Here is a 9,927-nt window from a genome sequence, read left to right on the forward strand (position 1 = left end):
GCCTATTTACTTGCTTGGTCAATCCTAGTGGGTCAAACTCTGGCAATCTGACTCACTAAATAGACATCATCAATGGATTACTTTGTTGTTGTATGGTATTTTTTTTATTTAACTAGGCAAGTATGTTAAGAACAAAATCTTATTTACAATAATGGCATACCGGGGAAGAGTGGGTTAACTGCCTTGTTCAGGGGCAGAACGACATATTTTTACCATGTCAGATCGGTGATTCGATCCAGCAACCTTTCGGTGACTGGCCCAACGCTGCCGCCCCTTTGTATGAGCTGCTCAACACATGTATATTTTATCTAGACACGTTTACATTTTCCTAATATAATCCATGGACTCATGCACAAATTTAATATGATGAATTATAACTGACAGACATCCTTTCAACTGAAGATACTTTTTGATGGACAATTAAGCCGGTCATTTTAGTGAAGCGCATCTTTCTGACAACCGGGAAACAGGGGCTGGGGTTGGGGTTGGGCTCGCGGTCTTAATCAGATCCATTTCTTGTTTTGATGCGTGCGCCGCTCCGGAGTCAAAGCAGAGAGAGCGAGGTGAATCAGTGCGAGCGACGAACGGGAGGACGGATAACGGTACCGAGGACAACAGGGATGTACAGCAAACATAGGCAGAAAAATGCCCAAATATCACCGGCACAATGTGGACGTTCGCTTATTATGCTGTCTTTGCTACTACTGAATGGCATACTGGAAAGTGCAAACGGAGATACCCGAGTACAAGGTAAAGACAAAAAAGAAAGGCACTCGCCTTTGTAGCATAGCCTACTTACAAAGTTATTTTCCTCTTTTCTATCTACCGGTTGCATGTCGTGTGGCAGCACCCGAGCATTGTTGATAAGACGTTTGCTTTCGTGATAGAAAACAAACGACTGGATCTATTTCTTGTTATTTTGTTGACGTGTTCTGTTTGTGTCCAACTCCTGTGTTTTGTGACGACGAACTGAAGGCTAATGTCAGCGATCCAACTTCCCTCCGAGTGGTTTTGAATTCTACAGTATAATGTCCATAAAAGGAAGAGCATTGAGACGAGTAGTTTATAATGAACGAGGTAGTCTACAGTACAATGTGGCCGTTGTGGTTATAACCTCGCCAACACCTTATTAATGACACCATGTTTATTTTTATAAAAGTGGCAACTCATAAAAAAATATTCTAGTTGTTTGAAAGTGACTTGTCCTTTTTAGGTGATAATAGATATTTTGAACTTCGCTGATACTGACTTGAAAGAGTATTTGGACTCGTTGTTCAATACTGCGTATTAAATATCCTGAAATGAACCATAACGTTTTATGGAATATGTACAGTTATATCACAATTATTCCTACAGTAAGTTAAATAAAAAAATCACACTGAGAGTCATATCATTGAACTGCACCAGGTCAATAGATGCAAATGAGCTATATTCAATCAAATCCTGCATGACAATTTCCAGGAAAATGGTGAAAAATGCAGTCCGGTTTCATTTTAGTTCACGCTGAGTAGCCTATATGAATGTAATGTGTGTATTATTTCAGTGCAGGAGGAATGCAGTTTCTTAACACGCTGCTCAAACCTGGTTAAAGTACAACTGGCATTATTTCTGTATTTTGAAAGTTAGATATCTTGAAAACTTGTTTGCCCGACATCCAAAACATTTTGGGATTATATCAACAATGGACTACTGAAACCAATACCGAAATATATTTTTGGGGGGCTGGAATTTACCTTGAACTTTTTTACTGCAGTGGGCTAAGTCAGGGTCACACAGAGTGTTTCTTGGTAGTCTTAAACAAATCTACTTTGAAACAACAGTGTCCACCTCACACACATGGTTATGGGCTTAAAAAAGGAAGACACGTGTACCATGTCAGATATAGAATTGAAATATATGACATTTTGAGTTTGCATCCCAATATTACAATGAATATTCATCACAGAAGACTGAAATATAACAACACTGTTTGACATAGAAACACTGTATTTTCATCCGATTATTAAATAAATAAAAATGACAATGTTGATTAATTATTAAATTATGAAAAATATGAATAACATTCCACCCATGAGGCCACTAGGACTTTTGACTGCAGGAAAGAGAAACTGGGTTTGATTGAATGTCACCCTTTTCTATAACTCTTCAGATTACTATCGTTTGGTTCCAGATAAGGCGAGGCAATATGGCCTAAAAAATCAGATCTACATTTTCTCACATTTATGGCTGATTCACGATATATATCTTGATTTTAAAAAATAAAATAAAAATCTCAAAATAAGCGCTGTTGTAGAATTACAGGTAAAATACGCTGCGTTGGGGCGGCAGGGTGGCCTAGTGGTTAGAGTGTAGGGGCGGCAGGGTGGCCTAGTGGTTAGAGTGTAGGGGCGGCAGGGTAGCCTAGTGGTTAGAGTGTAGGGGCGGCAGGGTAGCCTAGTGCTTAGAGTGTAGGGGCGGCAGGTAGCCTAGTGGTTAGTGTGTAGGGGCGGCAGGTAGCCTAGTGGTTAGAGTGTAGGGGCGGCAGGTAGCCTAGTGGTTAGAGCGTAGTGGTTAGAGTGTAGGGGCGGCAGGGTGGCCTAGTGGTTAGAGTGTAGGGGCGGCAGGTAGCCTAGTGGTTAGAGTGTAGGGGCGGCAGGGTGCCTAGTGGTTAGAGTGTAGGGCGGCAGGTAGCCTAGTGGTTAGAGTGTAGGGGCGGCAGGTAGCCTAGTGGTTAGAGCGTAGGGGCGGCAGGGTAGCCTAGTGGTTAGAGTGTAGGGCGGCAGGTAGCCTAGTGGTTAGAGTGTAGGGGCGGCAGGGTAGCCTAGTGGTTAGAGTGTAGGGGCGGCAGGTAGCCTAGTGGTTAGAGTGTAGGGGCGGCAGGGTAGCCTAGTGGTTAGAGTGTAGGGGCGGCAGGTAGCCTAGTGGTTAGAGTGCCTGGTGGTTAGGGGCGGCAGGGTGGTTAGCCTAGTGGTTAGAGTGTAGGGGCGGCAGGTAGCCTAGTGGTTAGAGTGTAGGTGGTTAGAGTGTAGGGGCGGCAGGTAGCCTAGTGGTTAGAGTGTAGGGGGTAGCCTAGGCAGGGTAGCCTAGTGGTTAGAGTGTAGGGGGGGCGGCAGGGTTAGCCTAGTGGTTAGAGTGTAGGGGCGGCAGGGTAGCCTAGTGGTTAGTGTGTGGTTAGGGGCGGGGTAGGGGTTAGCCTAGTGGTTAGAGTGTAGGGGCGGCAGGGTAGCCTAGTGGTTAGAGTGTAGGGGCGGCAGGTAGCCTAGTGGTTAGAGCGTTGGACGAGTAACCGAAAGGTTGCAAGACAGGATGCCTGAGCTGACAAGGTACAAATTTGTCATTCTGTCCCTGAACAAGGCAGTTAACCAACTGTTCCTAGGCCGTCATTGAAAATAATAATTTGTTCTTAACTGACTTGCCTAGTTAAATAAAAGTAAAAATAATTATCCAGATTATCTTTATATTTCAAGTTTAGCCAACTTGGATCTATTTAGTAGCTAACAAGGTTGAACAGTTGCATTGTTGTGATCACACCCTTCTGTCTCCACCTGTTTCGAACAGCATGTTAGCCTGTCCACTTTGTTCAGATGTTGAAATCAAGTGGCCCACCTTATTTCTCAGAATGAGAACGAGTTGCCAATTCCTAATATTAATTGTGTTTTGTGATTGTTCGACATTTATAAAACACAGACAAGGCAGCTAGTATAACAGACTGACTAAAATGTTGTACGTTGTACCCCAATGCTGCTCGCGACAAACTGAGCATTTAATTTCTCAGAATATATGTTAATTTATACTCTCATTGTCTGCTCTGCGCACAATTTGAGTAGTCGAGACATAAAAAATGATATCGTGAGAAAAGTTTACTTCTCCACTATTACAGTAAAAATAATGTCTCAATGTGTTTTGGTGTCCATTTAACCGATTCTGTTCGACCAAACCTCAAAATGCAAATAGTGAGTTGAAACCGCTCGTCAGAGAGGAAGATGTGATCTCTTAACATGGTTAGCTTGAGAGGCAGGGGGAGGGGCTTGGTGTGTAAAGCATAGAGGAAGATGTGATCTCTTAACATGGTTGGCGTGAGAGACAGGGGGAGGGGCTTGGTGTGTAAAGCATAGAGGAAGATGTGATCTCTTAACATGGTTGGCGTGAGAGACAGGGGGAGGGGCTTGGTGTGTAAAGCATAGAGGAAGATGTGATCTCTTAACATGGTTGGCGTGAGAGGCAGGGGGAGGGGCTTGGTGTGTAAAGCATAGAGGAAGATGTGATCTCTTAACATGGTTGGCGTGAGAGGCAGGGGGAGGGGCTTGGTGTGTAAAGCATAGAGGAAGATGTGATCTCTTAACATGGTTGGCTTGAGAGACAGGGGGAGGGGCTTGGTGTGTAAAGCATAGAGGAAGATGTGATCTCTTAAAATGGTTGGCTTGAGAGGCAGGGGGAGGGGCTTGGTGTGTAAAGCATAGAGGAAGATGTGATCTCTTAACATGGTTAGCATGAGAGACAGGGGGAGGGGCTTGGTGTGTAAAGCATAGAGGAAGATGTGATCTCTTAACATGGTTAGCATGAGAGACAGGGGGAGGGGCTTGGTGTGTAAAGCATAGAGGAAGATGTGATCTCTTAACATGGTTGGCTTGAGAGGCAGGGGGAGGGGCTTGGTGTGTAAAGCATAGAGGAAGATGTGATCTCTTAACATGGTTAGCATGAGAGGCAGGGGGAGGGGCTTGGTGTGTAAACCATAGAGGAAGATGTGACACCAGAATTTTCTCCATCTCCTTAGCTATCATAATCTAATAACACCGGACATTCCACTGAATTTAAAACTCGGTCCTCCAGAAAGTGGAGGGCCACACATAGAATGGATTATCTACACTGACCAGCTCATGTTATAGACAGAAGCGTGCTCCATGGCAGACCAATCCGAACTCATTTTGTCGGCATGTCCAGCCCATCCATTATCTCAGCCAATCATGGCTAGCGGGAAGGATCCCATATTTTTCCGTGGCTAAACCAACTAGGCTCGTTATTTAACTATTTTATTTGTATTTGTATTTGGAAGATGCGTACTTTTCAGTTTTTCCGAACTCACTTACATGCGTAAGAGGGAGACTGGCGCTGCTGACACATACGCAGATCAAATACACCTTCGGAACGCCGATTCAGCTGTCCTAATAATTCTAAAGATTGCTCAGAAAACCAGGTGTTTTAATTGGCTTAATGCTTACTTAAATTACGCCAATTTCAGAAAAGAGTAAGGTGTTTACATGACTATTTCCATATTTGGCCTTAATCAGTTTATTATCAAATTCTAAGTGTTCATGTAAACAGACTCATAGAGAGAGATTGTATAGTCACACGGGTTCCATTGCCTATATCTCGGGGCGGAAACAAATCTAATTCTATACGTCTCGGAGCAAAGCTAATTCAAGTCATGTCGGATAATGTTTGGAGGGAGGAGATGAGACTGTGATCTAATCTGTCAAAATCAACAAAGGTTTATACAGAGACCCTGAGTCGGGATTGTGGCAGAGGACTTTTAAGAAAAATAAAAAATAAACAACATTCAATTTGTTTCTCCACTTTTTTTGTCAAACCACAGCTAATCCATTTGAAACAAGCTGTTTTCTCTCAGTTTATCATCAACAGTCTTCTCTCTTATTTTGTCCAAACTAGCCATCACTTAATTGCCTTATTAGTTCTTGTTAGCCAACCCATCTCGATCCCCATGCTAACTGTTAACTTTCACTCGACTTCAGCCTACACTTAGGGAGTAAATATCAATCATCTCTTATCCACCATTGTGCTTTTCAAATTGATTTCCGCTCAGCAGTTACTTACAACACATATGCCTTGTTTCTGTGCATTTACAGCAAGACCTATTTACAAAGTACTGTACGAGTCCTGCTGTCCACATACTCTGCCTTTCAGGGCCTCGACTCGGGAACTTGAGGAAGATGTAATGGAACGAGAGCTCCCAGAGAGAGAGCGAAAAGGGGAGAGAGAGTGTTGGTTCGACTCGGGAACTTGAGGAAGATGTAATGGAATGAGAGCTCCCAGAGAGAGAGCGAAAAGGGGAGAGAGAGTGTTGGTTTAACTTCCACGGAAGAGTAGGAGGAGGACGGACGAGTAGGAGGAAGACGGACGAGTAGGAGGCAGACTTCCTCTGAAAAGCTCAACCTCCATTAGTCGCCCGCTCCTATACACTATGTATTTCACCTCTTTTTCTCTCTCCGTCCTTTTGCTAACTACAAATATGCAGTCTGTTTGACCGTAGGTTCCCTCTCATCAAAGGTTTGATATGTGGACTATAAGAAGGCGTCATGCCGCTTTTTAGTCCTCCCACTAATGAAAGCCTTTTTGGTCCGCCCATTAATGAAAGCCTTTTTAGTCCTCCCACTAATGAAAGCCTTTTTGGTCCTCCCACTAATGAAAGCCTTTTTAGTCCTCCCACTAATGAAAGCCTTTTTGGTCCGCCCATTAATGAAAGCCTTTTTAGTCCTCCCACTAATGAAAGCCTTTTTGGTCCGCCCATTAATGAAAGCCTTTTTAGTCCTCCCACTAATGAAAGCCTTTTTAGTCCGCCCACTAATGAAAGCCTTTTTGGTCCTCCCACTAATGAAAGCCTTTTTGGTCCTCCCATTAATGAAAGCCTTTTTGGTCCGCCCACTAATGAAAGCCTTTTTAGTCCTCCCACTAATGAAAGCCTTTTTGGTCCGCCCACTAATGAAAGCCTTTTTGGTCCGCCCACTAATGAAAGCCTTTTTAGTCCTCCCACTAATGAAAGCCTTTTTGGTCCGCCCATTAATGAAAGCCTTTTTAGTCCTCCCACTAATGAAAGCCTTTTTAGTCCGCCCATTAATGAAAGCCTTTTTAGTCGGCCCACTAATGAAAGCCTTTTTGGTCGACCCACTAATGAAAGCCTTTTTGGTCCGCCCACTAATGAAAGCCTTTTTGGTCCGCCCACTAATGAAAGCCTTTTTGGTCCGCCCACTAATGAAAGCCTTTTTAGTCCGCCCACTAATGAAAGCCTTTTTAGTCCTCCCACTAATGAAAGCCTTTTTAGTCCTCCCACTAATGAAAGCCTTTTTGGTCCGCCCACTAATGAAAGCCTTTTTGGTCCGCCCATTAATGAAAGCCTTTTTGGTCCGCCCACTCATGGAAGCCTTTTTGGTCCGCCCACTAATGAAAGCCTTTTTAGTCCGCCCACTAATGAAAGCCTTTTTGGTCCGCCCACTAATGAAAGCCTTTTTGGTCCACTGTGTGGGATCCTTTTAGTGTCAGTATTCATATCCCAACTGTTATGTTTATGTATTGCATAGCCACAGTGTGTAGGGGAGTTTAACAGTGTGTAGGGGAGTTTAACAGTGTGTAGGGGAGTTTAACAGTGTGTAGGGGAGTTTAACAGTGTGTAGGGGAGTTGAACAGTGTGTAGGGGAGTTTAACAGTGTGTAGGGGAGTTGAACAGTGTGTAGGGTAGTTTAACAGTGTGTAGGGGAGTTTAACAGGGGAGTTGAACAGTGTGTAGGGGAGTTGAACAGTGTGTAGGGTAGTTTAACAGTGTGTAGGGGAGTTTAACAGGGGAGTTGAACAGTGTGTAAGGGAGTTTAACAGGGGAGTTGAACAGTGTGTAGGGGAGTTGAACAGTGTGTAGGGGAGTTTAACAGGGGAGTTGAACAGTGTGTAAGGGAGTTTAACAGGGGAGTTGAACAGTGTGTAGGGGAGTTGAACAGTGTGTAGGGGAGTTGAACAGCGTGTAGGGGAGTTTAACAGTGTGTAGGGGAGTATAACAGTGTGTAGGGGAGTTTAACAGTGTGTAGGGGCGTTGAACAGTGTGTAGGGGAGTTGAACAGTGTGTAGGGGAGTTTAACAGTGTGTAGGGGAGTTTAACAGTGTGTAGGGGAGTTGAACAGTGTGTAGGGGAGTTTAACAGTGTGTAGCGGAGTTTAACAGTGTGTAGCGGAGTTGAACAGTGTGTAGGGGAGTTTAACAGGGGAGTTAAACAGTGTGTAGGGGAGTTGAACAGGAGAGTTGAACAGGGGAGTTGAACAGTGTGTAGGGGAGTTTAACAGTGTATAGGGGAGTTGAACAGTGTGTAGGGGAGTTGAACAGTGTGTAGGGGAGTTGAACAGTGTGTAGGGGAGTTTAACAGGGGAGTTGAACAGTGTGTAGGGGAGTTGAACAGTGTGTAGGGGAGTTGAAAAGTGTGTCGGGGAGTTTAACAGTGTGTAGGGGAGTTTAACAGTGTGTAGGGGGAGTACATACTTAGAAAAAAAGGTGCTATCTAGAACCAAAAAGGGTTCTTCGGCTGTCCCCATAGGAGGACGCTTTAAAGAATCCCCTTTGGTTCCAGGTAGAACCATTTTGGGTTCCACGTAGAACCCTTTCCATAGAGGGTTCTACATGGATTCCAAAAGAGTTCCACCTGGAACTTTAAAAAAAGGGTTCTCCTATGGGGACAGCTTCAGAACCCTTTTGAAACCGTTTATGTTAGAGTGTACCTCTCTTTCTAAAAGCCTTATATCAGGATATGTAGCCCACTATGATGCCCCATGCATAGCCTCTATCCCTGTATTTGTTCTCTCGGTTCAGGGAAAGTTTCCAACCACTTGAGCGATGAACTGGATTTCAGCCTTTCTCTTACACAACAGATAATCACAGTATAGCGGTATTGGAGGAGGATGATGTGTCAGTAGTTATTTAAACCATTACCAGGTTATATAACCTGAGCGCTTGAGAGGAGGCTATATTCTCCCATCAATACTATTTTCCGGTTCCCACTGTCAAATTTGGAATAAAGCCACGCGGCTTTACAGCGCAAAACTTTCATAGGTCTTTTTCAGATTGGCTTTGTAGTTTGTTATTACAGTGAGACCAACACATTGCCCTGTAGAGTTGAACCTATCCAGCCATCTTAAGGAAAGTTTCATTGAGAAAAGGAGGTGAGCAAAGAGCCGTGGGCTCTCGTTAAGCAGTGTCAGGGTTGACAAGAAACCACTTTCCCTTTGCAGCACACTTTACTTTGGCCGATGAGTTTTAGCATTTGAATATCATGGATGGCGAGAAGAGAGGCCAGAAGCACCACCTTGTTTACAGGCCCTCTGCATTGACTCTGAGTGGGAGAGTACACTCTGTACCATAGGAGAACCCCTTTTGATTCCAGGTAGAACCCTTTTTGGTTCCAGGTAGAACACATTTTGGTTCCAGGTAGAACCCTTTTTGGTTCCAGGTAGAACCATTTTGCGTTCCAAGTAGAAAGGGTCCTAGATTGAACCCAAAAGGATTCTACCTTGAACAAAAATAGTTCTACATGGAACCAAAAAGGGTTCTTCAAAGGGTTCTCCTATGGGGACAGCCAAATAACCCTTTTAGGTTCTAAATAGCACCATGTTTCTAAGCGTGTAGACATGCTGACTCGCTGAGAGAAGCGGGGCTGTCCTCCTGCTCTTTCCGTTCCAAACGGCCTCATTTGTCTGCCAGAGAGAAACGGGGGCTGTTGGAAGATCCATGGCCCGGGGTGGTGGGAATGGAACGCCAGGCAGCAGATCATCCTCCTCTCCTCCCACCACCAGCGCCTCCACACCTCTACCATCTCCATCCCCTATTCATCCACCATACCCGTCTTCTCCCCCAGCATTTCCTGCCTCACCCCCTTACTCCCCCGACACACACCGTTTCACAGAGAGACCCAGGCAGAGAGACCCAGGCAGAGAGACCCAGACAGAGAGACCCAGGCAGAGAGACCCAGACAGAGAGACCCAGACAGAGAGACCCAGACAGAGAGACCCAGGCAGAGAGACCCAGACAGAGAGACCCAGACAGAGAGACCCAGGCAGAGAGACCCAGACAGAGAGACCCAGACAGAGAGACCCAGGCAGAGAGACCCAGACAGAGAGACCCAGGCAGAGAGACCCAGACAGGCCCAGGCAGAGAGACCCAGGCAGAGAGACAGACAGA

General features: G+C 44.9%; 1 protein-coding gene across 1 annotated transcript in view; it reads left to right on the forward strand.

The window, feature by feature from the left end:
• The first annotated feature begins 519 nt into the window (after positions 1 to 519).
• adam19a (ADAM metallopeptidase domain 19a) overlaps positions 520 to 9,927 on the forward strand; it is a 256,777-nt gene continuing 247,369 nt past the window's right edge. The window contains exon 1 of the mRNA XM_052460731.1: positions 520 to 750. Coding sequence (XP_052316691.1) covers positions 525 to 750 — 226 coding nt within the window. The 5' untranslated portion in view covers positions 520 to 524. The remainder of the gene's footprint in view (positions 751 to 9,927) is intronic.

The sequence above is a fragment of the Oncorhynchus keta genome, chromosome 13 (assembly GCF_023373465.1).
Source record: "Oncorhynchus keta strain PuntledgeMale-10-30-2019 chromosome 13, Oket_V2, whole genome shotgun sequence".
In the NCBI taxonomy this organism is placed as follows: Eukaryota; Metazoa; Chordata; class Actinopteri; order Salmoniformes; family Salmonidae; genus Oncorhynchus; species Oncorhynchus keta.